Source organism: Zingiber officinale, chromosome 10A (assembly GCF_018446385.1).
Source record: "Zingiber officinale cultivar Zhangliang chromosome 10A, Zo_v1.1, whole genome shotgun sequence".
Classification (NCBI taxonomy): Eukaryota; Viridiplantae; Streptophyta; class Magnoliopsida; order Zingiberales; family Zingiberaceae; genus Zingiber; species Zingiber officinale.
In genome coordinates, this window is record NC_056004.1 from 5,328,672 (window position 1) to 5,355,898 (window position 27,227).

General features: G+C 38.2%; 4 protein-coding genes across 11 annotated transcripts; 1 reads left to right on the plus strand and 3 right to left on the minus strand.

The window, feature by feature from the left end:
* Nucleotides 1–4,712: 4,712 nt before the first annotated feature.
* On the minus strand, nt 4,713–5,261 carry LOC122026984 (nodulin-related protein 1-like). The gene has a single exon (XM_042585759.1). It carries the CDS (start codon nt 5,197–5,199, stop codon nt 4,792–4,794), a length of 408 nt encoding a protein of 135 aa, XP_042441693.1. The 5' UTR covers nt 5,200–5,261; the 3' UTR covers nt 4,713–4,791.
* An 875-nt stretch (nt 5,262–6,136) lies between these two features.
* On the minus strand, nt 6,137–11,119 carry LOC122026983 (tRNA (guanosine(18)-2'-O)-methyltransferase-like). The gene is made up of 6 exons (XM_042585758.1): nt 10,407–11,119; nt 9,926–10,064; nt 9,208–9,269; nt 7,733–7,871; nt 7,142–7,327; nt 6,137–6,624 (listed from the first exon to the last, which is right to left on the minus strand). Exons 1-5 carry the CDS (start codon nt 11,012–11,014, stop codon nt 7,190–7,192), a joined length of 1,086 nt encoding a protein of 361 aa, XP_042441692.1. The 5' UTR covers nt 11,015–11,119; the 3' UTR covers nt 6,137–6,624; nt 7,142–7,189.
* Nucleotides 11,120–15,138: 4,019 nt separating this feature from the next.
* Nucleotides 15,139–21,397, plus strand: LOC122027082 (protein IMPAIRED IN BABA-INDUCED STERILITY 1-like). Of its 6 annotated transcripts, none has more exons than XR_006124285.1 (11): nt 15,140–15,635; nt 15,839–16,219; nt 16,610–16,894; nt 17,023–17,340; nt 17,800–18,027; nt 19,057–19,154; nt 19,582–19,684; nt 19,782–20,309; nt 20,395–20,524; nt 20,890–21,006; nt 21,177–21,397. XR_006124285.1 is itself a non-coding variant. In XM_042585919.1 (11 exons), the coding sequence occupies exons 3-11, from the start codon at nt 15,851–15,853 to the stop codon at nt 20,913–20,915; spliced, it is 2,085 nt and encodes a 694-aa protein (XP_042441853.1). In that variant the 5' UTR covers nt 15,143–15,565; nt 15,662–15,750; nt 15,839–15,850; the 3' UTR covers nt 20,916–21,397. The 6 variants fall into 6 exon arrangements, 5 of the variants coding, with proteins under 5 accessions (XP_042441851.1, XP_042441850.1, XP_042441853.1 ...); XM_042585919.1 differs by adding an exon at nt 15,662–15,750 and having other exon boundaries at nt 15,143–15,565; nt 20,890–21,397; XM_042585917.1 differs by having other exon boundaries at nt 15,139–15,635; nt 16,619–16,894; nt 20,890–21,397.
* A 682-nt stretch (nt 21,398–22,079) lies between these two features.
* Nucleotides 22,080–26,642, minus strand: LOC122028095. 3 transcript variants are annotated; one of them, XM_042587115.1, is made up of 10 exons: nt 26,182–26,642; nt 24,890–25,174; nt 24,709–24,792; nt 24,152–24,622; nt 23,932–24,067; nt 23,664–23,826; nt 23,429–23,557; nt 23,127–23,332; nt 22,710–22,832; nt 22,080–22,460 (listed from the first exon to the last, which is right to left on the minus strand). In XM_042587115.1, exons 2-9 carry the CDS (start codon nt 25,131–25,133, stop codon nt 22,745–22,747), a joined length of 1,521 nt encoding a protein of 506 aa, XP_042443049.1. In that variant the 5' UTR covers nt 25,134–25,174; nt 26,182–26,642; the 3' UTR covers nt 22,080–22,460; nt 22,710–22,744. The 3 variants fall into 3 exon arrangements, with proteins under 3 accessions (XP_042443049.1, XP_042443048.1, XP_042443047.1); XM_042587114.1 differs by having other exon boundaries at nt 23,138–23,332; nt 26,182–26,633; XM_042587113.1 differs by lacking the exon at nt 26,182–26,642 and having other exon boundaries at nt 23,138–23,332; nt 24,890–26,142.
* Nucleotides 26,643–27,227: the final 585 nt, after the last annotated feature.

Genomic DNA, 27,227 nt, shown 5'->3' on the forward strand with positions numbered 1-27,227 from the left:
GTTAAAATTATTTTAATTGAAACATCTAAACTTAATTTATATATTGATAAAATATCTCATTTGTTCTTAAAATTCTCATAAAATTCATATATGCACCAGTATAATTATTATATAAATAATAAAAAATTAGCAACTCTAAAAGTATAACTATCTAAAAACTCATTCCATCACTTTTAAGTTTTATGAACTAAAATTAAATAAAAATAGAAAAAAATTTATTATTAAAACCTCCTCCTCCTCATCATCGTCATCATATGATATACAATGAAATATGGAGTGAAGTGTTTGGAGTGAAGTGTTTGTTGGACTCTATTATTATTTTGATATGATCAACCAAGTTAGATCAGGTCATGTTTGGTTTTGATCCCTGTGTCTAAGTGTGCAGGAGCTTAGGAGCACAGGAAGTCGAACGAAAGACGCAGCTGGCGAGAAGGACGACACGGGAAGGGAGCTGACGGGCTCGGTGCATCCGAGGGACGAAAGATCTGTGGAAGAGTACACCGGTGGACGAGAAGAACGTACGCGATGTTCGAGGGACGAGAAGCCGGAGTGGAAGCCGGCTCGAGGAGAAGGCCGGAAATTGGGTTTGAGTGAGCCCTATTTCAGTTGGCCGCAATCACCCAAGCGAACGGAGCAACGGAAGATCCAAAGGAAAGCTGGAGTTATTTATACGCTGCAGGTAGAGGGCGCTCTCCATAGAGGGCGCCTCCATGATGTAGAGGGCGCCCTCCATAGTCTTGAGGGCGCCCTCGACCTGGGCAAAGTGACTGTTTCGTATTTGGATAAAATTTTATCCAAATGCCATGCTAGAGGCGCCCTCCATGCTTATGGGAGGCGCCCTCAAGCCGAAGATAGAATTTTCAGGCCCTATAAAAAGGACCTTAGAGTTAGGGAATTAGATATCAACTCAGTAGGAAGAAACCTATATTGGGTTTCGAAATCGTACTTAGTTTAAATTTTTTAAAGCTTTCAGAAAAATTAAATATTTAAATTTCTTAAAAGGCTTTGTCTAGAAGTGGTTGATGATCCAATAACCAAGAAGGCCTAGTGCCTCGCCACAGCCTAGAAGCTGATTATCGAATTGAATATTTAATTGACAAATTGATTAAGATAATGCTTTTAAATCCTTGTTAATTACTTACAAATTTCATAACTCATAAATAGTTTTAAATTTTTTTTTTATGTTTCAAAATTTCAAATTTTTTATGCTTGTACCCCGTTTTTTATGTGATCAAAGGGAGGATATAGGTACAAGTTCTGGGGGAAATAGGTACAAGTTTTAGGGGAATTAGGGGGAGTTAAGTTTTTATTATTCAAGATTTTTTTAAAAAATTTTGAATTACATTTTATGTTGCAATTTATTTTATTACAAATTTATGCTTAAAATGTTTATTTTTCAATTACTACTTGTTAATTTTTACCCTAATTTGAACTTGGGTTGATGCACATCAAAAAGGGGGAGATTGTTGAATCCCATGGTTGTTTTGATGTGATCAACCAAGTTATGTTAGGTCTTGTTTGATTTTGATCCCTGTGTCTAAGTGTGCAGGAGCTTATGAGCATAGGAAGTCGAGCGGAAGACGCAGCTGGCGAGAAGGACGGCACGGGAAGGGAGCCGATGAGCTTGGTGCGTTCGAGGGACGAAAGAGTTGCGGAAGAGTACACCGGTGGACGAGAAGAACGTGCGCAACGTTCTAGGGACGAGAAGCCGGAGCAGAAGCCTGCTCGAGGAGAAGGGCAAAAATTGGGTTCGGGTGAACCCTATTTCGATTGGCCGCAATCATCCAAGCGAACGGAGCAGCGGAAGATCCAAACGAAAGCTGGAGCTATTTATACGCTGTAGGTATAGGGCGGGCGCCCTCCACAGAGGGTGCCCTATGATATAGAGGGTGCCCTCCATAGCATTGAGGGTGCCCTCCATAGCTTTGAAGGCACCCTCAACCTGGCCAAAGTGACCGTTTCGCATTTGGATAAAACTTTATCCAAATGCCACGCTGGAGGCGCCCTCCATGCTTATGAGAGGTGCCCTCAAGCCGAAAATAGAATTTCCAGGCCCTATAATAAGAGTCATGGAGCTAGGGAATTAAATATCAACTCTTGTAATCAATTCTTAGCAACCGTTAAGCTTTGATTGTGTGTAAAAGGCTTCTCCGTCTTTAGAGAAGGAGATTCTTTCTGAGCTTTGCAACTGCCTTGGATTAACAACCACGTAGATTATAACTAAGTCAATTCCTAAGTCTCTTCTTTAACTCTGTTCTTTTATTTTTTATTATTGTTGCACTTTAAGAATTGAAAGAACGATGAGAGTATTTTTTTTTGTTTCAGGTAATTCACTCATTCCCTCTTGCCGGCCCGCTGCGCTAACAGTGTTGGTGTGGTAAAATTGCACCAATGTACATATCAAAGACAATACAAAATTCAAAAAGAAAGTTTATAGACTATTATAACTACAAGATTAATGCTTAAACATTTTAATATACCATATAAATTTAAAATAACTAATATCTAATAGATGTCAACTACTATATTTATGTAGAAAAATAATAAATATGAGGTTTTTTTGGTAAATGGATGAAATAGAAGAAAAAATATAAAATTTTAATAGCTTCATCTTCTGAAAAGCTCAGGTTAAAGTTAAGCTTCCAATGACCATGAGATTTTTATTTTTATTTTCTAGAAGTCTGAGGTTAATATTAAGTAAAGGTGTTTCAGTTAAAAATAATTTTAATGTTCAAAATTAAGATTTCTTTCTTTCTTTTTAGAGGTTAGGTATTTTTTTTAAATACATAGAGACTATTTGATGAAAAACACGAAATTTGAAGTTATTTATATTTTCTCTTGGACTCTGTTTGATGCTCCATGGACATGAAAATTAAGGAAAGATTTTCATCGTGAAAACTCGAGCTGTCGTAAAGATCGAGTAGACCGGTCCATCAAAAAATGAGATTGAACGGGGCAGGCTAGGTCAGCCTGTCATTTTGAAGGATTAGAAACTTTTCAATCCAGTCCAATCCAAAATAATTACGAGTTAGAGGACCATCGACAAAATTAAAATAAAATGCTTACTGTTCATTGAATTTAATCCATTCATAAATAAACATTCCACAAAAATATCCAATAAAATTTCTATTCACATGTACACATATTAATCAAAATAAGCGATACAAAAAAATTCATAACGTTCATTAAAATTTATTTATTTTACTATTTAATTAGGATTTGAAAACTTTAATAATTAACTCTTAAATTAAGTTAGGTTAATAGTTTTTTTTTCTTTTGACACAAAAATAATTTTAATTTATTATCTTTTTCAAATCACATACATATAATCTAATTTATACTATCTACATCTATATTGCTTCTTCTCACCGTCTTAATCTTCATCGGTGCTTCATTGTTTTATCCTTCTCTTTTCCTCTCTAATTTTTGTTACAATTTTTTTCATCTGTTTCGACTCTTTTACATATCAATACAGCCGCATTAATTTATAATCTCATTAATTTTCATGAAATTACAGTCATATCTATCTATCTTTATATTTCATCGATTATCTCATTAATTTTTCGGATGATACAACACATTCTCACTGCATAACTTGAAATATGATTAATAATCTAATTTTTAATTTATTTTTAGATTAAGATTTTTATAAAATAACATTGAATAATATTATTTAATTATTTGACAGTAAATATTTATTTTATAATTTAAATGTATTACATTATATTACACACTAACGTATATGCGATGACTTATATATTATTATAAATTCATAATCTATTTTTTTTTAAAAAAATTTCCTTCTCAACTAACGACCCAACCCAAACCCATGATACACTAGCCCGCCTGGACCCGTAATCCTGGTATTCTAATCCATTTAGGTTCATTTTAAAATAAATTAATAAAATTTTAAATCAATTAATTTAAATTCTTTAGTAAAAAGAACGAATAGACTGATACAATCCAAAGGCTCTATGATTTTGCTTTTTTCGTATTTACCTCGCTTAAAAAAAATCATATTCTTTTATTTTGTTTACTCTGTAGGTCTATAGTAGACGGATTTTTATTAGCTGATTATTTTTTGATATTTTTTTAATCCGTTTAAGAGCATATGTATCAGATACCCTATTTAAATATTTTACCTTAAATTTTAGATAGGATAGCTAAAAAATCTTTGCATCAGCTACCCTATCCATTTCCTAAATTATGCATTTATGAACAGTATTTCTCTAAATTTAGGGAATGGATTCCATTCCCTAAATATTATAGAGGAGAGATGAGAAATAGGGAAGTTTATATATGACGTTTTGAAAAATGGATATCCAAATTTAATAAAGTAATTTTTTTATCTTAAATTATATATTTTAGATAGAAAAATTGGTGTAGATGCTTAAGACGAAAACCACTTTCTTTCCTCTCTTTTCGCCCAAAACGGATCATTAAGGTACATGCATCTTTCCTCTCTTATTTTCTCTACTTTACTCTATTATAAGCTATATTATTATGTTAAAGCGAAAGCACAAATTTTAAAAAGTGAAGAAAAAAAATTGTGTTGGTTGACTTGGGCCATTTCCTAAGTCAGAGCTTAGATTATAGGCTTGATTGAGCATGAAGGATCCATGGAATTATATTGGGGCATCGTCGTTTCACTTCGACCTAATCGGCTTCTCAGTTCTACTTGCGATCTTCAATCCAAGTAAAATACCGCGAAATGAATGAATACGCGCTTCGGATGATCATTGAAATCTATATATTTCTCAATAATCGATCAAATTCACAAAACAACCAAATTCAATGCTTCTTCAAGAAACCTTGGGCCATCTTCAAGTAGTCCTCGAGGCCGCCTCCGGCGTGATGCCCCTCGCCGCTGCCGCCGAGGTTAGCTGAAGAAGAATCCGCGGCCGCGGCCGTCGAAGAGTGGGCGGTGGCGGTGGCGGTGGCGGAATGGGACGAGTGGTAGTGGTGGAGATAATCCTCCGCCTTCCCCACGTACTTCCCGAATTGCTTCTCCTCGAGATGGGCGTAGTGAGAGGCGGCGCCGATCAGGTCTGCGGCGGCGGAAGCGACCTCGGCCCGGTCGATCTTGTCGGCGTCGTGGCGGAGCGCGGACTTGGCGGCGCCGGCCACCACTTTGGCGCTGGAGAGGAGTTGGGTGGGTTTAGGACGAGGCTTGTGGCTCGGAGAACGATCGGAATCCATGGGCAGAGAGTTTGTAGCAGAGAAATTGAGGAGACGAGTGTGGCTCTGCAAAGGGAGACGGGATGGCGGTTAAATATCGTCTTCGTCGTTTACTTCGTGGAGAAGTCGTCGGCCAAAGGAAACTCTCCACGTTGCATCTTTTCTCAGCGTGAGTAGCGCGTCTAATAATTAATCCATCTACACGGTTCGCAGGGGGAAAAAATATCTGCCTGTACACAGGTTGGAGATGAACCGGTGGCTTTTTTTTTGGGTGCGAATTAATTGGTGTATTTATGTCATCCTAATCTTAATCTTCCTGTCAAATCTCTAGTATCTCTCTCTATTCACGTGTCGTAAGGTGTCGACATGATGACGATCGAATGAGATGCAGAACTACTGCGTTATATAAATACATGGGATTCCGAGGATTGAGAACCCAGAGAGTATCTGTAAGTTCATGCGTCCGTGATGAAGAGGTGATCGATCGATCCCAGAGGAGTGCTGCTGAGAACACAGAACCATGTGGGCAAAATGCCTTGTTGATTCGTCTGTGTTCTCAGGTCACCCCTTTGGGCCACATCGTTCTCAGTTCATCAATACGGAATCTTCGATTTATGTAGTGCATCATAAACTACGAAAGGATGCTTCAGTCTAAACTATTTTAGTTTTGTTTTTTTTTCCCACCGTCCACTGGCACATGACGCATGATTTTCTAGAATGAGCTAATTACTCTGCGTATGTTTTCTGATTCAGGCAGGAATGTGTCTTCGTCGTTCTTTGAAGGGGCAATGAAGCTGTGAGGATGGATCTAAACAAGCGATCAAATTTGTCGGGAAGATGTTATATGGAAAAGTCAGATTTGCAAAATTTTAATTACGTGTGAATTATTAGACTAAATCTTGCTCATTATTGTTAAGATGACTATGTTTCTTTGACAACAGACTTAGAGTTGCAAGACTGCTCTTAAAAGGATGTCCATCCTAAAATGAATTGTAGGAATTGATGATACAATTCTCTATTGTCTCTCACAGAAGAATTCTTCTCCAGTCAAAATAATTTAACAAATCACCTCCAGAAACTGAAAGCCAGCAAATTCAATTTATATAATGCCTTCGAGATATAAAACAACAAATGACTAATTCTAGCAGTTGCAATTGCCAGAATATATATGTTGATGACACCTTCAACACAATGAGTTACTACAAATCATCTGATGCTAAAGAATATGCCTCTGCAGTGCTACACAGGAAGGAAACATTAAATCCTAATATCCTATATCCTTTAATGTTATCGGTCTGATGAACTGCAGCAGATGCGATGAACATGAAATCAGCAGAGGGCACTTGCCCTGTGGAGCCCCACATGTGACATGCCAACACATGCTGATGCAAATAAAGGATGTTGATCACAGGCACTCCAAAGAATAAATATTGTGAAAAGTCGGATCTGTGACAAAATTTAGACATTCAGACAAAGTAAGATCTGACCGATAATCAAGTTTGCACATTTAAGTCAAAAACTCGCCAATCACATACGTGCTCCAAATACAGCATCTCTGCCAAACTTTTTCTTTGCTAGATTTAAGTATAGGCTTTAGAACAATATCTCAGGTTAAGTGGAGCACATGGCGACCTTTTCTTACTGTAGAGGAACTCCTCCAATTTTGATATACTTAGAGACTCAAGTAAAAAAAAAATTGTAGTGTAGCATTAATATCTCTAGGTACTGATTCTTTTTCCTGCTGATGATTTGAAATATGACATTAAAAACAATACAAAAACGAGGGATTTACATGATCCTATAGCATTATTCTTTTTCTGCTAATAATTTCAAATATGACAAATAATAAAAAAGGGAGGGATGTGCCTTAACCTTACTTAAAAGACAAAAAAAGGAGAGGGCTTATCTGAATACATAGCATATTTCTGGTATCAAGAACGACAGGACTGTAGAAGTACATTACCTGGATATTTATCCAGCTCAAGCTACTCTGCCGCCTAAGAGACAGCTTTTATAGTTTGCCAAGGATACCTTCCATCTTCCTTTTTGCATACTCATCAACAATACCAATCATACTTTCTCTATGCCGTAAGTAAAATTCTGCTTGTAGAATCTGACTTTCTTCAGATGTTAAATCCCCATGTTGACCCTGCAGATGTAAGGTTCAGGATCATCTGATCTTGCCAACAATTGTGTTAATAGAACTATGCTTTAGTTCTCGTCCACATATAGATGAAGCAATTTAATAGATAGCTGTTACTAACAATTATGCCATATTCATATATTTCAGTCAGTTTTTTTTGGTCTAGATTTATCTCATAGAGATGCATATGAATATATATTATAGGTTCATTCCTCAATGGATATCCATATTGATTATGTTATTAAAACATAGTTATTAAGACAACTATAAGATAAGCATACAATAAAAAACAACAAGCAGATTGCATGTTTCTATATTGAATATCCAAAAATTTGCACTGGTGTGACAAGCATATCAATAAATTCCCAGAGAAATAAAAAAACTTAAAACATGTGAGTATCAAAAACTTACCAGACGAGAGATTTTATCACAGACAGCATGGTGCATCAGGATGCCTGCGGCAACTGAAACATTGAAAGAATCTACCATCCCTTTCATTGGAATGCAACAGTGCAAATCAGATAATCTCAAAGCCTCTTCTGTTATACCCCTGTAACCAGGAATGTAAATCCATGAGACTATAATAAAAAAGTCAAAAGTATAGCAAATACCTGTGCCACCAAAATTGCTAAAATCATTCACCCAGAACAAGAACTACAAGATAATTTGCCCCACAAAACAGGGTGTTTGTCTAAGGGTAAAAACAACAGGATCAACATGAAGCAATAATTACAAAATTTACATATGCACTAATATGAGGGAAATGAAATTTAATGCAGGCTCAAGTTTAATTCCTCTAGCAAATAACTCTATGCTACCTACTAGAGAGATTTTTGCCTGGTTATCGAATAAATTATGCAATAATCCTTAACAGTCCCAATCTAGCTATCTAAGGCAATGAACAAATTCATAATATGGCATTCATCATCTAGCTCCTTTTCCATCTTTCCTCCCATCTTGCGTCTTCATCTCAATGAAATCCTCCCATCTTCTTCCTCTTCTCTCCATGAACCCATCTTCATCTATCTTCTTATTCCCCTCCTTTTCACACACTCTTGAAAACCAAATTCCAAAGCTGCATGAATTCTTTTTCCCCTTTTCTCCAACATGAATTTCTCCTAAATTAAAGAGAGATTTTTCACTATTGTTGAGGTTCAGCATAGTGATCTAGGCATCTGTTAGAATGTGCCTCTTCAAATCATGACGAGGACAATTATAGAGTTAACACACTTCTCCTTCCCTTCTTGTCATCCCCATTGGCAGCTGAATGGAGAGAATCGAGTGCTAAACTTGGATGGGGAAGAGAGCAAGAATGGAGCAAGAGAAGAAGAGAGCAAGGGTAGCGCAAGAGAAGAAGAGAGCATGGGTAGAGCAAGAGAAGCAGAGAACTAAGGGTAGAGCATAAGAAGAAGAAATCTGAGGGAATCAAACGAAGAGAATGAGTGAGATGAGGGTAGAATAACAGAAGAAGATCTCTGAGGATATCGAAGAGAGTAAATCATCAGCTAGTGAGACTAGGAGAGAGAAGAAAGGAAGAATCAATCTAGCTTAAACACCTTTTGCATGTTCTGACTTTGCCCACCTGAGTATGATCTTGGCAGCTGTGTACTTGTTATTGACCACTTGAAATATTAAACCATTTCACGGTCCTGTCAAAAAGATATCAGTGCTTGTGTGTATATCTTTCTTTAAGAATCACAAAATAGAAACCTACCAGATCATGATGCATATTGACAATTATCCTGAGAACGGAGAAATGACAATAACAAAAATGCAAGAATCTTTACTTCCGAGAAACGGTTATCCGAAGCAACGAGCCAAGATGACTTGTCCTTAACCAAAATAAAACAAAAAGCAGGAACTGTCATTTATGTAAATGTACTCACATGTGTTCATTTCCCACAACTATTGCAGTTGGATGTGACCAATCCATCTCATATATAGAAACCTATCACAATGGATCAAGTTAGTAGACATTTGGAAACCAAAATAAAAAACAAGGTTAAAATATATAATGTGCAGTTTAGTCATGAAGTATGAAATTGATCATATACTTATGAACATTCTTTTAGTTAGAATGGTCATTATCTCCAGCAAGACTTGTGGCTATTTTTACTGTTAAAGATCAAACTAGAACTAATTTTAATGTCGACAGAGCAGTATATTTTTTCAAATTAGATTTGACAAAAATCCTATTCAGAATATATTGGATATGGACAGCAAAACAAGTTCCTTATAACCAAGACTATAATCACTTAACGGGAGAGAGAAACAAGGTAAAGGAGTTCATAAAAGGCCCTAGAGACTAGAATGCAGAGTTGGACTTGGATTATTGATAGGTGTCTGAGTGTCAATGGTGTCAAACAAAACATGGTGCATTAGCTGTAAACAACTAAGCATACAAAAACCTTTCTTCTCTCAGCAGATTAAAATTCCTTATCAACTATCAATGATTGATCCCACTTATTTATATGTTCTTCCTCATCCATATGGTACATGGTAATGATCAAAATCATAAGATGACGGAATATTTCACAAGAAGTTGGTGTAAGATACAAGAAATTACTTAAAGGTGTGCAAACTCAAAAGACAAGAAACTTTTACCGAATCAATCCCTAAATGAGTTGCCACGATTTGATAACCACGTTTTCTTAGAGCTCCAAAGCAATCTAGAGGTGAATTCCAGAGTTCAATGTCCAGCCACTTCTCCGCGCCCATGCTAACATGACGATTATCACGATACCTGCTCAGCCATAAAAAAAGGAGCTAAGAAATAACACTGGTAGAGCAATCAAATCCGTGCTAGCGTGGAGAGGAGAGAATCTACTACAAGAGGCAGATATTATCAGGGGAAGGCTCATCACTATAAAGGTACTTTCAGGCTTTAGTTTCACATTCAATAGCTAAAGTGTGGGCGACATTTGGGTAAATTTTTGTTTTTTTTAACGAACGCCAAGTCCATGCCAACAGTATAGACCCAATGCTACAGCTCGGGATCATATGGACGTAGAAGATTGCTGACATAATCATAGTTCATTAGCTTAGTAGAATTAAAACAGTCTTTTCACCTCAGAGATGCTTGCACCTTTTGCTACTTCCCTGCGAAATCACATGAACCGACTGGATCCCAAGTGCGTCCGCCGACCGGAATGCCGCAGATACGTTCCCGAAATCCGTAAGCCCTTCGACCACTAGGCACAATGAATAGCTCCGGTTCTCGACCGTCCTCTGGATTCGATTCTTTCTGGTATCCATCATGTACGGGTCCAGCACCTCTATCACCTCCCGGCTGCCAAGCGCCATGCTGCCTGACCTGAAGATGTCTCGGTATGGGAACAAACGGCGCCATGAACGGTCGCCCTCGGATTCGGACCTGCGTTCCATCTTCATCATCCGCTCGATGCGGTCGTTTCTACGCGTCAACAAGTCCTCCACGGTGTCGTCTGAGGTGTCAAAGGGGTCTTCGACGTGAGCAGCTGCGGAAGACTGGGACGAGAAAGGTTTGCGGGAGTAGGAGTTCGATAAACGAAATGATAACCCCAGAGAGCGTAAGGGAGGGAAAGAGGAGGAAGTGGCGGCGGCGAAGGCAGAAACCGATCGGTTGGAGGGGAAGAATCGCTGGGACAGGGAGAGGCTGAAGTGGAAAGCATAGGAGAGGGCGGAGCGAGCCATTAGGGTTCTTGTGGAGTTCATTTGAAACAGGGATCGGTGAGAGGCACGATGTCCGCAGCGGGGAAGAACCGAAGAAGGAAGGAGGAGATGCGCGGAAGAAGCAGCCGGCGTTTCTGATTACGTTGGACCGCAATGCGGTCGAACCGGTTCACTACGCAGCAAACTTGGCTCTGTTTACTCGGAAAGAACAGAAATGCGACGGAGGGAAAGAGGATGGCGTCCTCTAGGCTCTGTTCACTTGCCCCTGTTTATTTAGATGGATACAAATATTCAATTAAAATCTAAAAATAAGAAAATATGTATTTTAGGGAGAAAAATAAGAAAATATTTTTTTTAAGTGAAAAGCTCAATTAAGGGGGATTTTCCAAGACCGGCCAATTAGTGGCTCGCCTTATTTTTAGTTAAAATTGCTCATAATTGAGCCAGTTTAGTGGATGCCGTAATATAACGTGGATGCGCCGAGGAATTTAATCGCACTGTTTGCGAATTAATTAGAATGGATTATCATCTCCGCTCCTCCCTCTCGCCGCCGCCGACTCCGAAAGTGAAGCACCACCACCGCCATTCTCTCACCTCATGCTTTCGATTCGCCTCCTGCGACGGTGGAGAGCCGGTAGAATCCCCCCGTCATTCACGGACATTCCATCCCAAGGTGCATTTCTGCTTCGGCGGGGGAAAGCACCGGCGGCGCCACTCGTCCGGGTTCAGGTACGATGCCCTCAGCTATGCCCTCAATTTCGACGAGGGCTCCGACGATGATTCCCCCACCGGCGATGAACTCCTCCGGATCCGCAGCCACTCGTCCAGGCCCCAGGCATTGTCGCCGCGCGACGGCCTTGACGGGTTTGATGACCAATCCAGGATCCGTGGAAATGTGAACAAGGATGTGCCTCTCCGTTTCTCCTAATTCCTGCATTTTCCGGTCTGATTTTTTTACCACAATAACTTTGAATTAATATGCTCATAGTACGGAGCGTTCGGATCTGCCTTCTACTCTTCCCCATTTCTCCCTGTTTCCTTCATAAACTACATTAGGTTGTAAATGAAGATATTAGATATATATAAGAAAATTTGACTCATTATGCATGCCCTCATTTGAGTAAGTTCTTTCTAAGAACAAGATTCATTTGCATGAAAAGGGAAAACCATTTGCTAGGTATAAATTAATTTCTACCACTCACATATAATAGGTCAGACACATATTCATGTGATTATTTTACTTCTCAATTCTCAAAAATGTTTCTCACTAGCAAGTAACCTATGCGATCGACTAGCATGCATTAAATTTCTTTATTTCATATTTGTTATGAACTTATGATTATGTTGTAGCTCTGGCAGCCACAAATATCACAACATAGGATTGAGAAGAGATTTGATGTTTGTACTCTATACCCGTTTCTTACATCCATATATGTGTTGAATTTTGTATTAAATTCAAAGCATTTTTTGGTAGTGTTTTTAGTCCCACATTGTTAAGTGGAGAAGCTTGGAAGGGCTTATATAGGAAGCCCTTCCATCCTTGCTTAGCAATGATAAGGGGATCTACACGCATGCGCGGGCCAAGCCCAAATTGAGTGGATTTGGGGGGTTCGAGCCGGAAATCCATAAATCGGGCGTCATGTACGCGATTAACGCGCGCAGGGGGGTGCAAATCCCCAGCCCGTGGACCTTGCGCTCACGTACGCGATTAAAACTTAATCCATGAAGATAAACAATTCAACATAATAATAAAATAGAATCCAGAGGCAAGTTGAAGGTCACCATTGAAAAATACAACTTTCCCTTTGTTCAGGTTGGTCCGAATCTTCTACCCAAGGATATATATATATTTAGGGAGGGACACTGGAGTTGTCTCAACTCTGATTGATTAAGACTTTGAATGATTATGCTTTTATACCTCTTCTCTGTCACAAGATCCATCTATCTTCTTTTTTACCTCCCATATGATGGTTGTTTTAACTTTTTGATTCTCATAATTTAGCTCTTTAACTTTTTAGAGTGAGTATCCACCAAGTCTTCATTGCATAATCTTATTTCAAGGGGAAATTTATTGTAAGTTTGCTTATTCGGCAAACAAAATCAGATGTAGATTAGTCATTAGAGATCTCCTACCAATTCCAATACCGTAATAACAACAGGAAGGAAAACATCACCATGATCCTACATTTGCTAGAAATAGCAGCCAAGCAACTGTGTATCTGCATCCGACAATGTGGGCATTTTATCATGTATCTCTCGTGTCTGCAAACTGAAGAAAGTACAACCAAATTCTAATGGAAGCTCATGCAGGAAGTGATATGGTTAAAGAGATTCTAATGGAATTTCATGCAATTTAGCAGTTAGTTCTTTGTTGTGTGATTGTTTCTTCTGGGAAAAAAATCACCGACAGAGCGAGTCGTGGTTCAGAACGTTGCTGTTAATCTTTGTGTGAACTATTTAACTTCTTGTCTTATATCCAAACTTGATTGTTGTTCATTTATGTATTCTTCTCCACCCTACTGAGGGATTTACATACACTATTCTCACTAGAAGCAAAGTGATTGATGACATGCTTTGTGAAGAGTTATCACTAGAAGCTATGGCGAGTATATAGCATCTCTGTAACTAGTCGTTAAAGCCAATTTACTACAACATTGATAACTGTTGCATTATATTCTTGAATTAATTATATAATTCAATTTTGGAGAACAGTCTGGCTTCAGAAAGAAATGTCTCTGCCGATACATTTGACATGATTTTGATTCATTCGGATGTATTATTTGTGTTTATAAAGGTTACTCTTATCATACTTCTAGTTCTACATAATTTTTTATTTATTTCTTTTGTATGATCTACCTATATAGGTAAAACAAAACACCAATGCCTTCAATTAGGTAACAAATTTAAAGTCCTGATGAATATGTTGAGGCCAATTCTACACTATGCTCTATGCATGACGACAAGATGCCTACCACAATAAAAATGATTCATTAGGTATTTGCACATTGCTTTGGTTTAAATTTTTTTAAGAACTATGATGCTATCTATCCTCAGAATTTAGTATGAACTATGAACAACTATTATTCTGTCTGCCTAATGGGCTAGCAAAGTGCCACCCTACCAGCATTTGTGACTTAGCAAAAGGCTAAAAGGCAAATAAAGTTAAAATAGAAATGATAGTGTTACATGTGATGAAAGGGGCCGAACCCTATCAATTGGTATTTCTCCTTGTTTCTTAATCATGCAGGTGAATGTGAGACTGTGCTTCGAAATTATGCCGACAAAAAGCTGAAGAGTGAGATGCGTTTCACGTGAAAAAATGTTGTTGTCTTCCTCGGATGAAGTGTCCGCATTAATAGAAAACAAAATTGGAAATGAGAACTGGTTTCTTCAATGATGGCTGCTCGTGAGCAGGCAAAGCTGAGTTTCAGAGAGGATTATTGTTACTGTTTTTCTGGTCTCTGCTTTGCTGTTTGTGTATTTGTTGAGTTTGCTTGGATACAATTGTGGATTCACTCGATGGCTAACTTTCTGCAAAGGACTAAAGTTGCTACATGCCAGAAGTCTTCAGTTTAACGTGCAAATAACTTTAATGAAGCTGATCTTGGCTACTGCATCTGACTCGATACGAATCTATCCTGTTGTCACGAGTAATTCACATGAAATTTTTACAAAATTCGAAGGATGTTGAAGATGCAGGTACGAAAGTTACGATCACGATACAATTCTCGCCAGACTCGTGGTTCAGAGTGTTTTCTTTTCTTTCTTCTCCCCAATTGGCGTTTGCTAAGCAAGGACCATTAAGCAATGGTTGAACTAGTAGATGCAAGCTGGTTTCCAGATCTCAGGCGTGACCTCTTTCAAGAAAAAGAATGAGTTTGACAGTCAGCTATTAAAACATCAGTGTTGAATAATATGTATTATGAGATAACAGTTCAGCACTGGTATTGGTAAGATTAATGGCAAAGGAACGACCAGGTAGATTTGAATTCGTTTCATAATTAAATGCAACAACAGCAACAAAAAGAAACTGTCAAAAATACTGAAAAGCGACATCATCATCGTCACCACCAGCTAAAGTCTTGTTCTGATAGTTATATCAGATCATTTAAATCAGTCACGTAAACGTGACTCTAAAGTCAATCTAGCCAAATCAAATTAGTAGAGATAGTTGCATAGTGGTTGGGGCACTCCACCCATCCAATTTATCTCCCGCACCCAGATGACACTGCGATGGTGCCATCTTCTTCTCGTCTTCGTCTTCTTCTTCTTCTTCTTCCTCTCAACCATTCAATAATTCCAAGATCCATGCAGCGTTTCCGCCCAACTTTGACTCATGCTCTGCCTACATTCCTTCCTGTTCACACTATTTCGTCAACGTGGGTTTGAAAACAGGGGAAGGGATTCGCATGCCGCCAATCGGATACATACAACAACAAAGGGAACATTTTTAGGTCACAAGAAGCCAAGAGATTTGACTGAGGCGAGACGGGGGCGGGTTGATGCTCAATGCACACTTTATGCTGCGTTTTCATCCTCTTCACTCGTTCCTGGGTCGATTTCGGGAGGTGTCTCTTGGTCTTCCACTACGAGGTCCTACAGATCACCCCATCCACCGCTAATCTCGCTAGAAAGGGGGAACCCTAAAGATTCCAGCCAAAAGGTCTTTTTTTTTTCTTTCTATTTCAGGGGTGCTTTCATCGCTGCCGGATCTACAGGCCACCCGATTTTGCCTCATTTACTAGCTTGGGTTGCCTCTTCCTACCCTTAATTTTCACGTCCGTGGGCTCCTTCACCTTCCCCAGTTTTCCTCGATTCCGGGCAATTTTTTTTTTTTAATCTCCGGCGGCCTTGCTAATGCTGTAGGATCGAGCGGCCATGGGCTGTGCCGTGTCCAAGAATGCAGTCTCGGCTACGCCGGTAGCTGATTCCTCCGGCATTTTAAGGAGCAACCAAAAGCGGTTGGGGTTGATCTCAGCGCCCTCTGGGCTGCACCGAACTGGAGAGGGAACAAAAAACGGCCACCCGGAGAGGGAGGAGGAAAATGGTCGCCTTGAATCCGGGGGAAAAGGGAAGGTGAATGATGATAATACTAGCTTGCAGAGCCTACGGTTGCGGAATCTTCACAAATACATCGAAGGGGAGCAGGTCGCTGCAGGATGGCCCTCTTGGCTCAGTGCCGTAGCAGGGGAAGCTATTCAAGGCTGGGTGCCTCTTAAAGCTGATTCCTTTGAGAAATTGGAGAAGGTAATGCAGTGATTATGACGAGTTATCCTTCTACATATCATTTGTCACAAACTCAATCTAGAATTCAAGATAATCCCATCTTTGGCTCGAGTAGTCAGCTTGTATGGCGTACACAATTCCATTAAGAACAAAATGCACTAGACTTGACCATGCAATAATTTTCTGTTATCCTCAACAGATGCGTGTTTGCAGCTCTTTACAATCTTTTTCTATTTTTGTTGCTTTGATCGGTAGGACTAAGCTGTTTCCTTAATTTTGCTGTATACGTATTTCACCTAAATTGGATCAACTTAATGATTTAATTTCAAAATTATTGGTTAGGACTCAAGTTTGTTGCGTCTGAACTAATTATAATTTTATCTCATTCGAACTGATCTTTTGCATGAATAGATTGGACAGGGAACTTACAGCAGTGTGTTCAGAGCCCGTGATCTTGACACTGGAAAGATGGTTGCCTTGAAGAAGGTGCGCTTTGACAATTTTGAGCCAGAGAGTGTTAGGTTTATGGCCAGGGAGATAAAGATACTGCGCACGCTTGACCACCCAAATATTATTAAGTTGGAAGGTCTGATTGCTTCTCGATTATCATGCAGCCTTTATCTTGTATTTGAATACATGGAGCACGATCTAGCTGGACTTGCTAGCTCTCCTGATATTGTACTCTCTGAATCACAGGTATGATTATATTCTTTGAATACTCAATTGGAAGTGTCTCCATAAACTTTCTAGTGGTAGCATGCTTAAATACATAACTTTGTGATAATGAATATTTTTTGGGCTGTCTTTCTGTCCATGATCTGCAGGTCAAGTGTTACACGTATCAGTTGCTATCTGCACTTGAACATTGTCACTCGCAGGGTGTTATACACCGGGACATAAAAGGAGCAAATCTTTTGGTTAATAATGATGGAATTCTGAAAATGGCTGATTTTGGTCTTGCAAATTTCTGTTGTCCTGGACATAAGTATCCACTAACTAGCCGTGTTGTGACTCTCTGGTATAGACCTCCTGAACTACTGTTGGGTTCAACTAACTATGAAGCTACTGTAGATTTGTGGAGTGTTGGTTGTGTGTTTGCAGAAATGTTTGTGGGAAGACCTATTTTGCAAGGCAGAACTGAGGTAAATAACCTCTAAAACTCAAGCTTTTCAGTCAAATCTTGTGTGTTATTAGTGTCTCTATGACTTTGTAGCTATTTCTTGTTGGATCTCCAAAACAAGCAAAAAAGAAATGGATCACCTAAACCGAGAGAACAATTACTAAAGTCCATAATGGCCTAATTATTTGGGTTGGATTATGATATTTTCTAGTCATTGACCTTTAGAGAAAAAATAATAGTCAAACAAATTTTCACTGTTTTAGTTTAGGCCTCCCTCTATATCTTCTCTTTCTACTTGCATACTTGGTAACCGTTGATGGTGTAATTTTTATCATCCCAATTGAATTTTCTTTGTTAGAAGTACTTTTTCATTAATGGTGCTGATGTTTCCTTTTTCTAATTTTTTTATATTTCTTTTTTTCTATTGGTTGTGTCAGATTTTTTTTCAATTTGAGGATGGAAGATTAACTTTGTTTATCAGGTTGAACAATTACATAAAATATTCCGGCTATGTGGTTCACCTCCAGAAGAATTTTGGAAGAAGTCAAAGTTGCCTCATGCTACAATTTTCAAACCCCATCGTCCCTATGTAAATAGCCTCTATGGAACATTTCAAGATTTACCAAGAGCAGCCATTAGCTTGTTAGAGACTTTTCTCTCTGTTGAACCTTATAAGCGTGGTAGTGCCACAAGTGCCCTTGCATCAGAGGTGAGCATACTTCTGGTACTTTTATTTGTCTTATGATACTGAGACATTTTTCCTCCCATCACTTTCTTTTAGCTCCTCAGAATGATTGCTTTGTTTTTCTTCTTGAAGGGGTACCTTACTAAACATGCTATTATTTTACCATTCTTGCTTTTTCATTATAAACCTTAACAGTAGTGCCAATAAAGAAAAAGAATAATATCATTGTTGATCTTCATAAACAGTTTTTTTCCTTATTTGCGCCATTATTTAGGTTTAACAAAAACCAAAAGCAGAAGCCAAAATATCATGCAGAAGTTTGGAACCTAAATTCTTTATTGGAATTGTCTATTGCACTATAGAATAGAAAAGGCCTACAGTAAGAATAGTGGGAAACCACCTGTGGACCTGCATAAGCTGTCAGCTACTAGGTGGACAAGATGTGGTTGTTGATTTTAAATTAAGCATCACAAATAAACATTAACTCATAATTTCTATTCTAGAACAATCAAATTGTTTGGCGGCTCCAAAAATCTTGCATACAGCTTTTTGGAGATACCTAAGTTGGCACTTTACTGAGTGTTGTTGCACTATCAGAGTAAAAAAGGCATGGCAATTGTGTGAAAACTACCCATTCCAACCCAAAATGCCAAAGACAATTGAGAATCCAAGCATGCTCAAGAGAGCCTCACTTATATGGGACCAAAGGGAGGAGTTTCTTCCTTTCGGCACTTCTTTTTTACACCTTAGGCATGCCTCAGGCTCAGCATCACCAGGTGAGGGACTAGCCCTGATGTCATGTGGCAACCAGAAATGCTAATGCCATTAAGTGGGGATCCCTTTGAGACTTAGCATGCGCGAGAGGTCTCACTTTGCAATGTGGGACTGTAAGGGGAGAAACTTTCTTCCTTCTCATCCCCTTCCTTTAACTCACACAAATTTAAGATATTCCTCCTACATTTTCAGTTTTTCTTGGTTAGAATCTGGAAAATGCATTCTGTTATTGACTTTTCCTTACCTTTTACATTTTTCTTCAATATGTTTTTTTTTCAGTATTTTAGAACAATGCCTTGTGCTTGTGAACCCTCAAGTTTACCAAAGTACTCACCTACTAAAGAGATGGACATAAAGAATCGAGAAGCATCACAGAGGTAAATTTTATTCATAATGGAGGTCAATAAGTCAGTTTCATTAAAAAGGATACCTGCAAAAATACTTTATTATTCTATGTTAGTTTCTGTAAGCTTATGTTTCTGAACTGCTTAGATCAAGGTCATTTACTGCTTCAAACTTCCAAGCATATGCATTGCAAAGATTGACTCTCTATACAATATTTGTATAAATACATATAATTGAATTCTTACTAACAGTTTATTGTAGGAGCATTTAGGCTCCTACGTTCTGGATGTCTCATGGTAGCATCTGCTCAGTTGGCCATAGATTTTTTATTTTTTACTTAATTTTTGAATTTTAGATGAAGCTATTTCTATGCATATAGTCAATGTAGGACCTTCTGACATTGTAAATGCAACTCTTGTTGAAAGTATTTAACAGCTAGTATACTTGTTTGTTTCTTAGGAGAAGAATTGCTGGAAGACAAGAAGCCATGAGAAGACCATTCAAAGCAGATAGAACTTCAGGACAATCAGGTGGGCTCAGCAAATTAGCAGATAGCAAAAAGGTAATTCACCTTATTTTGGTGTAAAGGCTTTTTGTAAGTGGAGGACAAGTTATAATGTTTTGTATTGATGAATAATAATAATACCATCTAATATCAGGATGCACAGTTAAATGTTGAAGCCACTGAACACAATGAACAAAAAGGTCTCAAAAGAGTAGATGGTGAAACCAGATTGTTTGTAGATCTCCAGCCAATGCCATCGATTAAAAATCCAGATGAAGGTCATCACATGAAGCACAACTCTGAACAGGATATTGTCTTTTCAGGACCATTACGTGTTTCTACTTCCAGTGGTTTTTCATGGGCTAGGAGGCAGAGAGAAGACCATGTATATAACAGATCTCACAGTAGGCGCAACTCAAGAAGAAATCTATCTGCTGCAAGAGATCTGTCTGATATTGAAAATGTCAAAAGCAAGTTGGGACCCAAGGGCCCACAAATGGGTGATCTTCATGCTGGTTCCAAACACCATGAGTCACAAGAGTTGGCAAAAATTGCAATGCTGAAAAGATGGGCACAACTAGAACATCCGGGATCATTTGACACTTCAGAATCATTCCCTTCTCAAGACTTCTCTGAAGCCTTGTGCAACGGAGATCCATCTTCAATGCGGCATAACTATATGGTATGCAAGCTAGTCTGGCATGATCTGATTTCCCTTGATGTTTATCACTGTCCTGAAACTATCTAACTTTACTGCTAAATCTCAGGGCTTCAACAACCAAGACAGAGTTGAGTTTTCAGGACCTTTACTGTCTCAGACTCGCAAGGTTGATGAACTACTGCAGAAGCATGAACGCCAGATTCGGCAAGCAGTTAGGAGATCATGGTTCCGAAGAGGTATGCCAAGACCTTTTACAAAACATGTTGTCCAGGTCTATATAATCTTTATGATAGAAAACATTTTAGCACTAAGCCTAAAGCAAATTAGCCAAAGTTTACTTGCTTCTTAATGGAAATCTTTGTTATGTGCCTTATCAAAACATTTATTTTACATAACTGTGTGCATTTTAGCAGCTTCTGTCTAGTCATGAATTCAATACACGCAATTAGCAGTCCTATTTCAGCATGAGAACTGAAATCTTCAATATAATTTTCTTTTAGATGGTTCAAGTTAAATTTGATAGGGTGGTGTGGTGTAAGGCATCAAACATTTCGTTTAAAAAAAAAATAATTAGTTTTACTGAGGGTCTCTTGATATTCAGTGGCAGGGAGAAGACCGAGGAAGTAAAAGTTTGTTGCTGTCAGAATCAAAAGAAGAATACAGAAGTACCATACAAGTTGGGTGGACAAATAGTATTTAACAAACAGAATTTCCCGAGGTGAAAGAAACTAATTCAACAATGACATCTGAATTAATTGATTAGCTGCTATAGATGTTTATAATTGTTTCTACAAGCCTACTACCTCCTGTATATAAATTACATTGTTAAGAGAAGATGCGTTGATAGAGGTATCTAATTCATTCATCTTTTTCTGGTGCCGATCAAAGCTCTTCGTTCAAGAAGTTCAGAGGTGACATCTCAAATAAAAATTCCTTGCAACTTAGTTTTTGATGCTGCTAAAGCTTTGAATTGGAGCTATTTCATGATAAAGATAAGTGTATAGAGTCATGAATCCCTTGTAAATGTTAAGTTGCATCCATTTTCAAACGTGAAAGATACATGTATGCTGAAACCCGATGGTTAAATGAAACATTCTTTTTAACTGCAAGCAAGAACTATGTTGTGCTGAGGTTTCATTGGAAGTCTAATCCTTCCATGATTATCAATGTGAAGAGAAATGAAAGGAAAACATGATGATCAAGACCAGAGCTTTGTTGGTCCGGCAAGCATTTTTTCTCTCGACTCAAGTGACCCTTGATCTTAATGAATAAGATGAGATACACTGAATGCTAGGACACTTTCAGTGGCATTGTTTGTGCTTGTCGTTGGCCATGCGATAAAAGAGTTATAAAATGTATTCACATCGTTACTTACTAGCATAGAACATATAAAAGTGACTAATAAACAAATATATTTCTTTGATAGAAATTTTATTTATATACATACAGATTAAATTGACTAGCAGACAATTAAAGGAACATAAACAATTTATAAAAGAAAAAAATAAACGAGAAGTCCAATCTCTCCCAGTGGATCATATCACATACTAGATATAATATTTGTTTTCCTTTTGAGAGGAAAAATCTTCGAGTAACATTGTAGTGTGTGTCAATGAGATGTATAAAAACTCACTCAGTTCTTAATTATTTTTTAGTCAATGTAAGATTAATTTTAAGAACAAAAAAACTTGAAACTCCATATCAGTAAATATTAACTATTTTTTAATAAATATTAACAATTAGAAGGATTTTTTTATTTTTTTTGGGTAACCTGTTACTAGAGACAATAGATACAGTGCAATTTTAAAATAACTATGAATACGATGAACCAAAAAACGAATTTTGGAATGACTTCATAGGATGTTTTACAACCTTTTTCTCTCTTTTTTCCCCTCTTCTACTACTACTACTACTACTACTACTACTACTACATGTGTGTCAAATTGACAATTTGTGAACGTTGCAGGTAGCCTTCACAATGAAGGCATGGAATTTGCCCTGCTCTGATACAAACAGTTATTTGCTCTAAAGCATTGTGCCCTTTCAAAGATCAAACAATCAATCATCCTCGCGCGAGATAATAGTTGGAATCTGGCCATGATTAACGAAATCGATCTTGTTCAGTCTCAAGCAGCAGAGGACATGCTCCGGCAGCTCATCCTGTTTTTGGGCCTGCATTTTGAAAGATAGTACTTAAAAACTATTAGAGACTCGAGTTAGATTGTTGTCTTGTAATGGTAATATAACACAGACTGGTTTAGCGAGGTAATAACTTTGTTCAACATGGAAACAAACAGGGATTTCTTTTTTCTTTCCTTCTTTTTCGAATGAGGAGAAAAGTTCGTTCAGGATTGCTTAACAGAACACTTAAAACAACCAAAAAATGAAGCAAGCCAAATCAGAGAAAGACTTAGCTCCAACCTGGATGGTCAGTCCTAGATCAAGGATTCCATGTTTTAAACGTTCCCGAAACGCTTCAAGACCCTTTCGCGATATGTAGCTAAAGCGATGTATATCAAGATCAATCTCAAAGTAATTTGTACCCTGCAAAACATAGGCATACTATTAGGTACATACAAAAATGCATGCTAGTTTTCAGTACCTTTTATCATATCAAACTAGTGCTTTAGAGAAATGTCCAATAGTAAATTTGCGAAATTGAAGTGAGGCAATCATGGCCAACATGAAGACTGATGAGCTTTGGAGTTAATGGTTACAAGTTAAAGAAGTTCTCCTAGATGGTAGTGTAACAGTGTTGAAGTGAGATTTTGTATCAAGTTGAAGCTCTGAACCACAAGCAAATGTTTCAATATATTCTCGAAAATTTTGAAAGAGAACCTTTCATTTACCGAGTAAAAACTGTGTTGAGGGCGCGAGAGCACTGGTTTTTCATTATATGCTTGAACCAGCTTCCTTTCTGTTGCACTCAGAAGAAGATCCTCAGGATTAACCACCCCAGCCACTATTTTCAATCTCTCCCGGAAAGGAATGCTTGAATCGATCGCAATTCCTTTAACCTTTTCAGTTTCATCATCAATAAACCTCTGCAGAAGGTGAGAATTACAAGTTGAATCACTATATACGCGTAGATTTATTTTAAGATATGGACAGCAATAGTTCAGAATTGTGGACAGTATTACCTTTAACAAATCCTGGAAACTAGAAGAAATTTCTTTGTCAAAACATTCAGAAATCTTAAAATACAATACAAGGCTCATTCCTTCCCCATCACTATCACCAAGAAACATTGCAGCCGGATAAGTTGGCATCTGCAGGAAAGTGCAAATTTTCATGGCATGTAGAGGAGATAAAGCACATATACTTTCAGCAGACAAGCATGCAGCTTCATGATGAACTAATGAAGAAAACTCTTACCTGAATATTGACAATAAGGAGTGAGGGGACTTTTTCATGAGGCTTAACTGATGGAAGTTCAATATGTTGAGCAATGTGATGCATCTTTCGAGGACATAAAAACAAGTCGACACCAACCGGATAATATGGTGCATAGTTTGGTGCAGGAAGCTTCCTCTTATCTCTGCACATTTCAAGGTGCAGCTCAAATTAGTGAAGTAGAAAATTGTTGTTAGCAGCTAATAGCCACAAAAGTTCTGTGAATGAAATAGAACAGAGCAAATCATGCCTGAAGTAATTCTGGCCGCGAAGTTTAAAGGTAGATGGTTCGAGGAAGGACCAGCATCCAGGCATTGATTTCTCCCCTGGGGAACGTGGAACGACTATCCCTCCTTTTGGTCGACAAAGGAATTTATTTGATGCACCTAATAGATTAAGTAGCCAGATATCAGTTTGCAACATCACTAAGGAGACCCCAAAAAACTTTAAAATAGAAATGTGTTACTCACAGAACTCAGTTATCTCTTCTCCATCATAAGACTTTCTCTTATAAGAAAGCCTGATAACTGCTGATCTTTTCTTTTGACATGGTGGACTAGCATTTGGCATCTGTTGAACTTTATTATTAAAACAAACAGAAGGGACCAAGTTGCAGATGTGCAATGAAGCCTTGTTGACATGAGATTTGTCATCCGTCTCATGTACCTCTTTGGAGCCTTTCAAACCACCATATGATTCATTTAAACCCTTTTTCTTTTTGGTGTAAATGTCTGCTCCTTGAGCTCTATCTCTAGCTTCCTCAACCTTACTAGGAAGCTCGCGAAAACTTCTGCAAGAATTCACCAATCTATCAGCTGGAAAACAGTTGATTGTAGGAACGACTGTCAACGGAGTGCTAAGACAAACATCCTCCATACAACATGAAGCATTTTCATACTGCAATGGCTGAGCCACTGTTGCATTTGCTGATGGAATACAATCTGCAAGCATTAAAATAAAAATCATCACCACCTAGAAGGTCTGTTGTGTGATCATGATGCATCTGTTAAGAGTAAACTAATACTACCTCCATGAACACTTGAGAAATCATCATCAGAATCAGATTCCAAGATACTGACAGAATCAAACCATGCATCTTCCTGGCAGATCACTGTAAAGAAGCGAAATCAAGAAATAAAAATGCTGTGTCTTTACCTCTCTGAATGTCGATAGAAAAAGGGGGGAAAACAAAAAGAAGAAGAAGATACCACTAGCATCCATCTGAGTGTGATGCCACTGCAACTGAGTGAGATGGACTATCATATTAGAGAACTCAGATTTTCTGTTTTTCGAAGAGGTTTCAATTTGAACAGAGTGATTTTCATCATCCCAAATCCGAGCTTTCCTGGCATCAGGAATCGAAGCCAAAATCATTCTGCGGGATCTTCTGAACCAGTGGCAGCCCGACCTCCTTCTGGACCTACAATTTGATTTTGATACACACGCCCCCATGATATCACTGAAGCATAGAGGAAGTGATACCAAGTAGGATCCTACAAAGATTGTTTCAACAGATCGTTTTATTGTGAATTAAGTAGAAATCTAGTGCAGAAGTGTTGAAACAAATCATAAATATAATTTTGCTACTCCAGTCTCACATCCAAAATAAGGCTTGTTTTAGCTGAAACATTCTACTTTTGCTAGCATTTATTTACTGTCAAATTCCATGATTTGGCTGCTTCATTCATCAAAATCAATTGAGCACTAGAAATGGAGCATTAGAGACATTTATCCAACTTTTTGACACTAAGTTTCGTATCCTTAATTATGCCTCAAACAAATGAACACAGGAAAGGATAAATATTCCATAAAAATGTTTAAAACTTTCACTCTTAAAAGATGGCTAAAAACACTATTAAGATTGTAAATGGCAACAGAAGTAGCAGGTCAGGGTAAGACAAGAAACTAGATCTACTCAAACATTAATGCCAATCTACAAAAGAAGCCTAAGCAAGAAAAGGAAAGAAGAAGAAGACTACAATATCTTCTTCCATTAGGGGAAAAAAAAGATTTACTCAGATACACTAGCTAGTCTAATCGACTCAATAGCTTTATTAACACAAAACCAGATATTTGTAGAAAAGAAGAGTGTAAAAAATTATGAAAAAAAGACAGGAAAGGGAAATCTCCAGCAAAAAAAAACATGGGATATATGCATTTAATTTGATAGACTGCAGAATGAGACTCAACAGACAGAGAGCAAGGCGTTATTAATAAGAAGACCAACGGACGAAGAACATGCATTGGCTAGGTATCTTTGCCCCTAAAAAAAAAAGAATTTTAACGATCTTTATCTTCGAAAGTTCAGGGTTGTATCTTCACAATAATCGAATAGAAATAAAAAACGCTCGAGTAATAAGAAATAAACTGCTATTTAAACAGGGACAATGCATCCTGGTAGCTCTATGAGTAGATTGTAGAGCCTTTTATCACCACCATTAGATGAGAGGAAGACGAACAAGAACGCTCAAAGAAACAAATACTAGAGTAAATGTTTTACCAGAAAAAATCTCTCCTTTCTCAGTACAAAAAGCAAATGAAGGGATGAAGGACCCAAGGAAGGCGAGTTAGAAGAGAGAAGATGGTCGTAGCGTGTGCCTTGCGTACTTATAGTTGGTATAACCAAGATGAGACTGGCAGTGCGCACTCCCTGATGATTGATCGAGACTGAGAATCGTCGAAGTCGGAAGGCAGTCGCTCTCCTCACGTGAAGGAGTAGATATGGAAAGGCCAAGGCCAAGAAAGCACAAGGCTGACTGTCTTCTTGGTTGGTGCATCTACCTGCCTGTCTACTCTCAGAAAATGGCATTGCTCCCGGTAAAGTCCATGCGGGATTGCACGGTATTTCATCAGGAAAATTGAAGCACTAATATAAAGCACATGTAACACTGAATCCAAAAAAAAGGAATAAAATACTAAGAACTTCCTCCCAAACACTTTTTCTCAAAATAATAGAGGCATCTAAGAATTTCTTCCCCCAAACACTTTTTCACAAAATAATAGAGGCATTTAAATTTGCATGAAACAAATCCTCAATGGGACAAAATGTTTATGAGACACCTTTTATTTGTGGCACTTAACTGTGACACGTATCTATTTTTGAAATCTAAAAACAAGTAAGAAAAATGGTACCTAAAACGAATTATAATATCTACCAAGCTGCTCATTTAGTACGTGCGGCAATTTAAGACCGTCAGCAACGCTGTAGAACAAGTTTAATTTCAACACCTATTACGCGGCAATTTAAGACCGTCAGCAATCTAAACAGAGCAGATAGATTGCTTTTATTCTTCTCCTTCCTCTTCCTCCTCCTTTCATGGCCTATGACTGCTTGCATGCATTCAGTGGCCTTCCGTCGGCTCTCCTTGTCTTGTAGCTCAACTACTAGTACTTCAATGTCTCAGCAGGTGGACATGGGACCGGCACGCCCGCGTGCTCCCTCAATTTATTGTCATTTTTAGCCGATCCACCACCTATCGCTCTGCCACGGCTTCTTCTCCTCATCAGTTAACTCGTCCCTGTCGCTGGTCCACCGAAATGAATAAT

Excerpts from the sequence above, each read along its gene's own strand:
- LOC122026984 (XM_042585759.1), bottom strand. The coding sequence starts at position 5,199 with ATGGATTCCGATCGTTCTCCGAGCCACAAGCCTCGTCCTAAACCCACC.
- LOC122026983 (XM_042585758.1), bottom strand. The coding sequence starts at position 11,014 with ATGAACTCCACAAGAACCCTAATGGCTCGCTCCGCCCTCTCCTATGCT. Across the intron at positions 10,065-10,406 it reads TCGCAGGGAAGTAGCAAAAG|GTATCGTGATAATCGTCATG; the intron begins GTGCAAGCATCT and ends ATGGCTGAGCAG. Across the intron at positions 9,270-9,925 it reads CTCATTTAGGGATTGATTCG|GTTTCTATATATGAGATGGA; the intron begins GTAAAAGTTTCT and ends CCATTGTGATAG.
- LOC122027082 (XM_042585916.1), top strand. The coding sequence starts at position 15,309 with ATGCTCTGCCTACATTCCTTCCTGTTCACACTATTTCGTCAACGTGGG. Across the intron at positions 16,220-16,609 it reads CCTTTGAGAAATTGGAGAAG|ATTGGACAGGGAACTTACAG; the intron begins GTAATGCAGTGA and ends TTGCATGAATAG. Across the intron at positions 19,685-19,781 it reads AATTAGCAGATAGCAAAAAG|GATGCACAGTTAAATGTTGA; the intron begins GTAATTCACCTT and ends ATCTAATATCAG.
- LOC122028095 (XM_042587114.1), bottom strand. The coding sequence starts at position 25,133 with ATGGGGGCGTGTGTATCAAAATCAAATTGTAGGTCCAGAAGGAGGTCG. Across the intron at positions 24,623-24,708 it reads TTTCTCAAGTGTTCATGGAG|ATTGTATTCCATCAGCAAAT; the intron begins GTAGTATTAGTT and ends TAATGCTTGCAG. Across the intron at positions 22,461-22,709 it reads ATCTAGGACTGACCATCCAG|GCCCAAAAACAGGATGAGCT; the intron begins GTTGGAGCTAAG and ends TTCAAAATGCAG.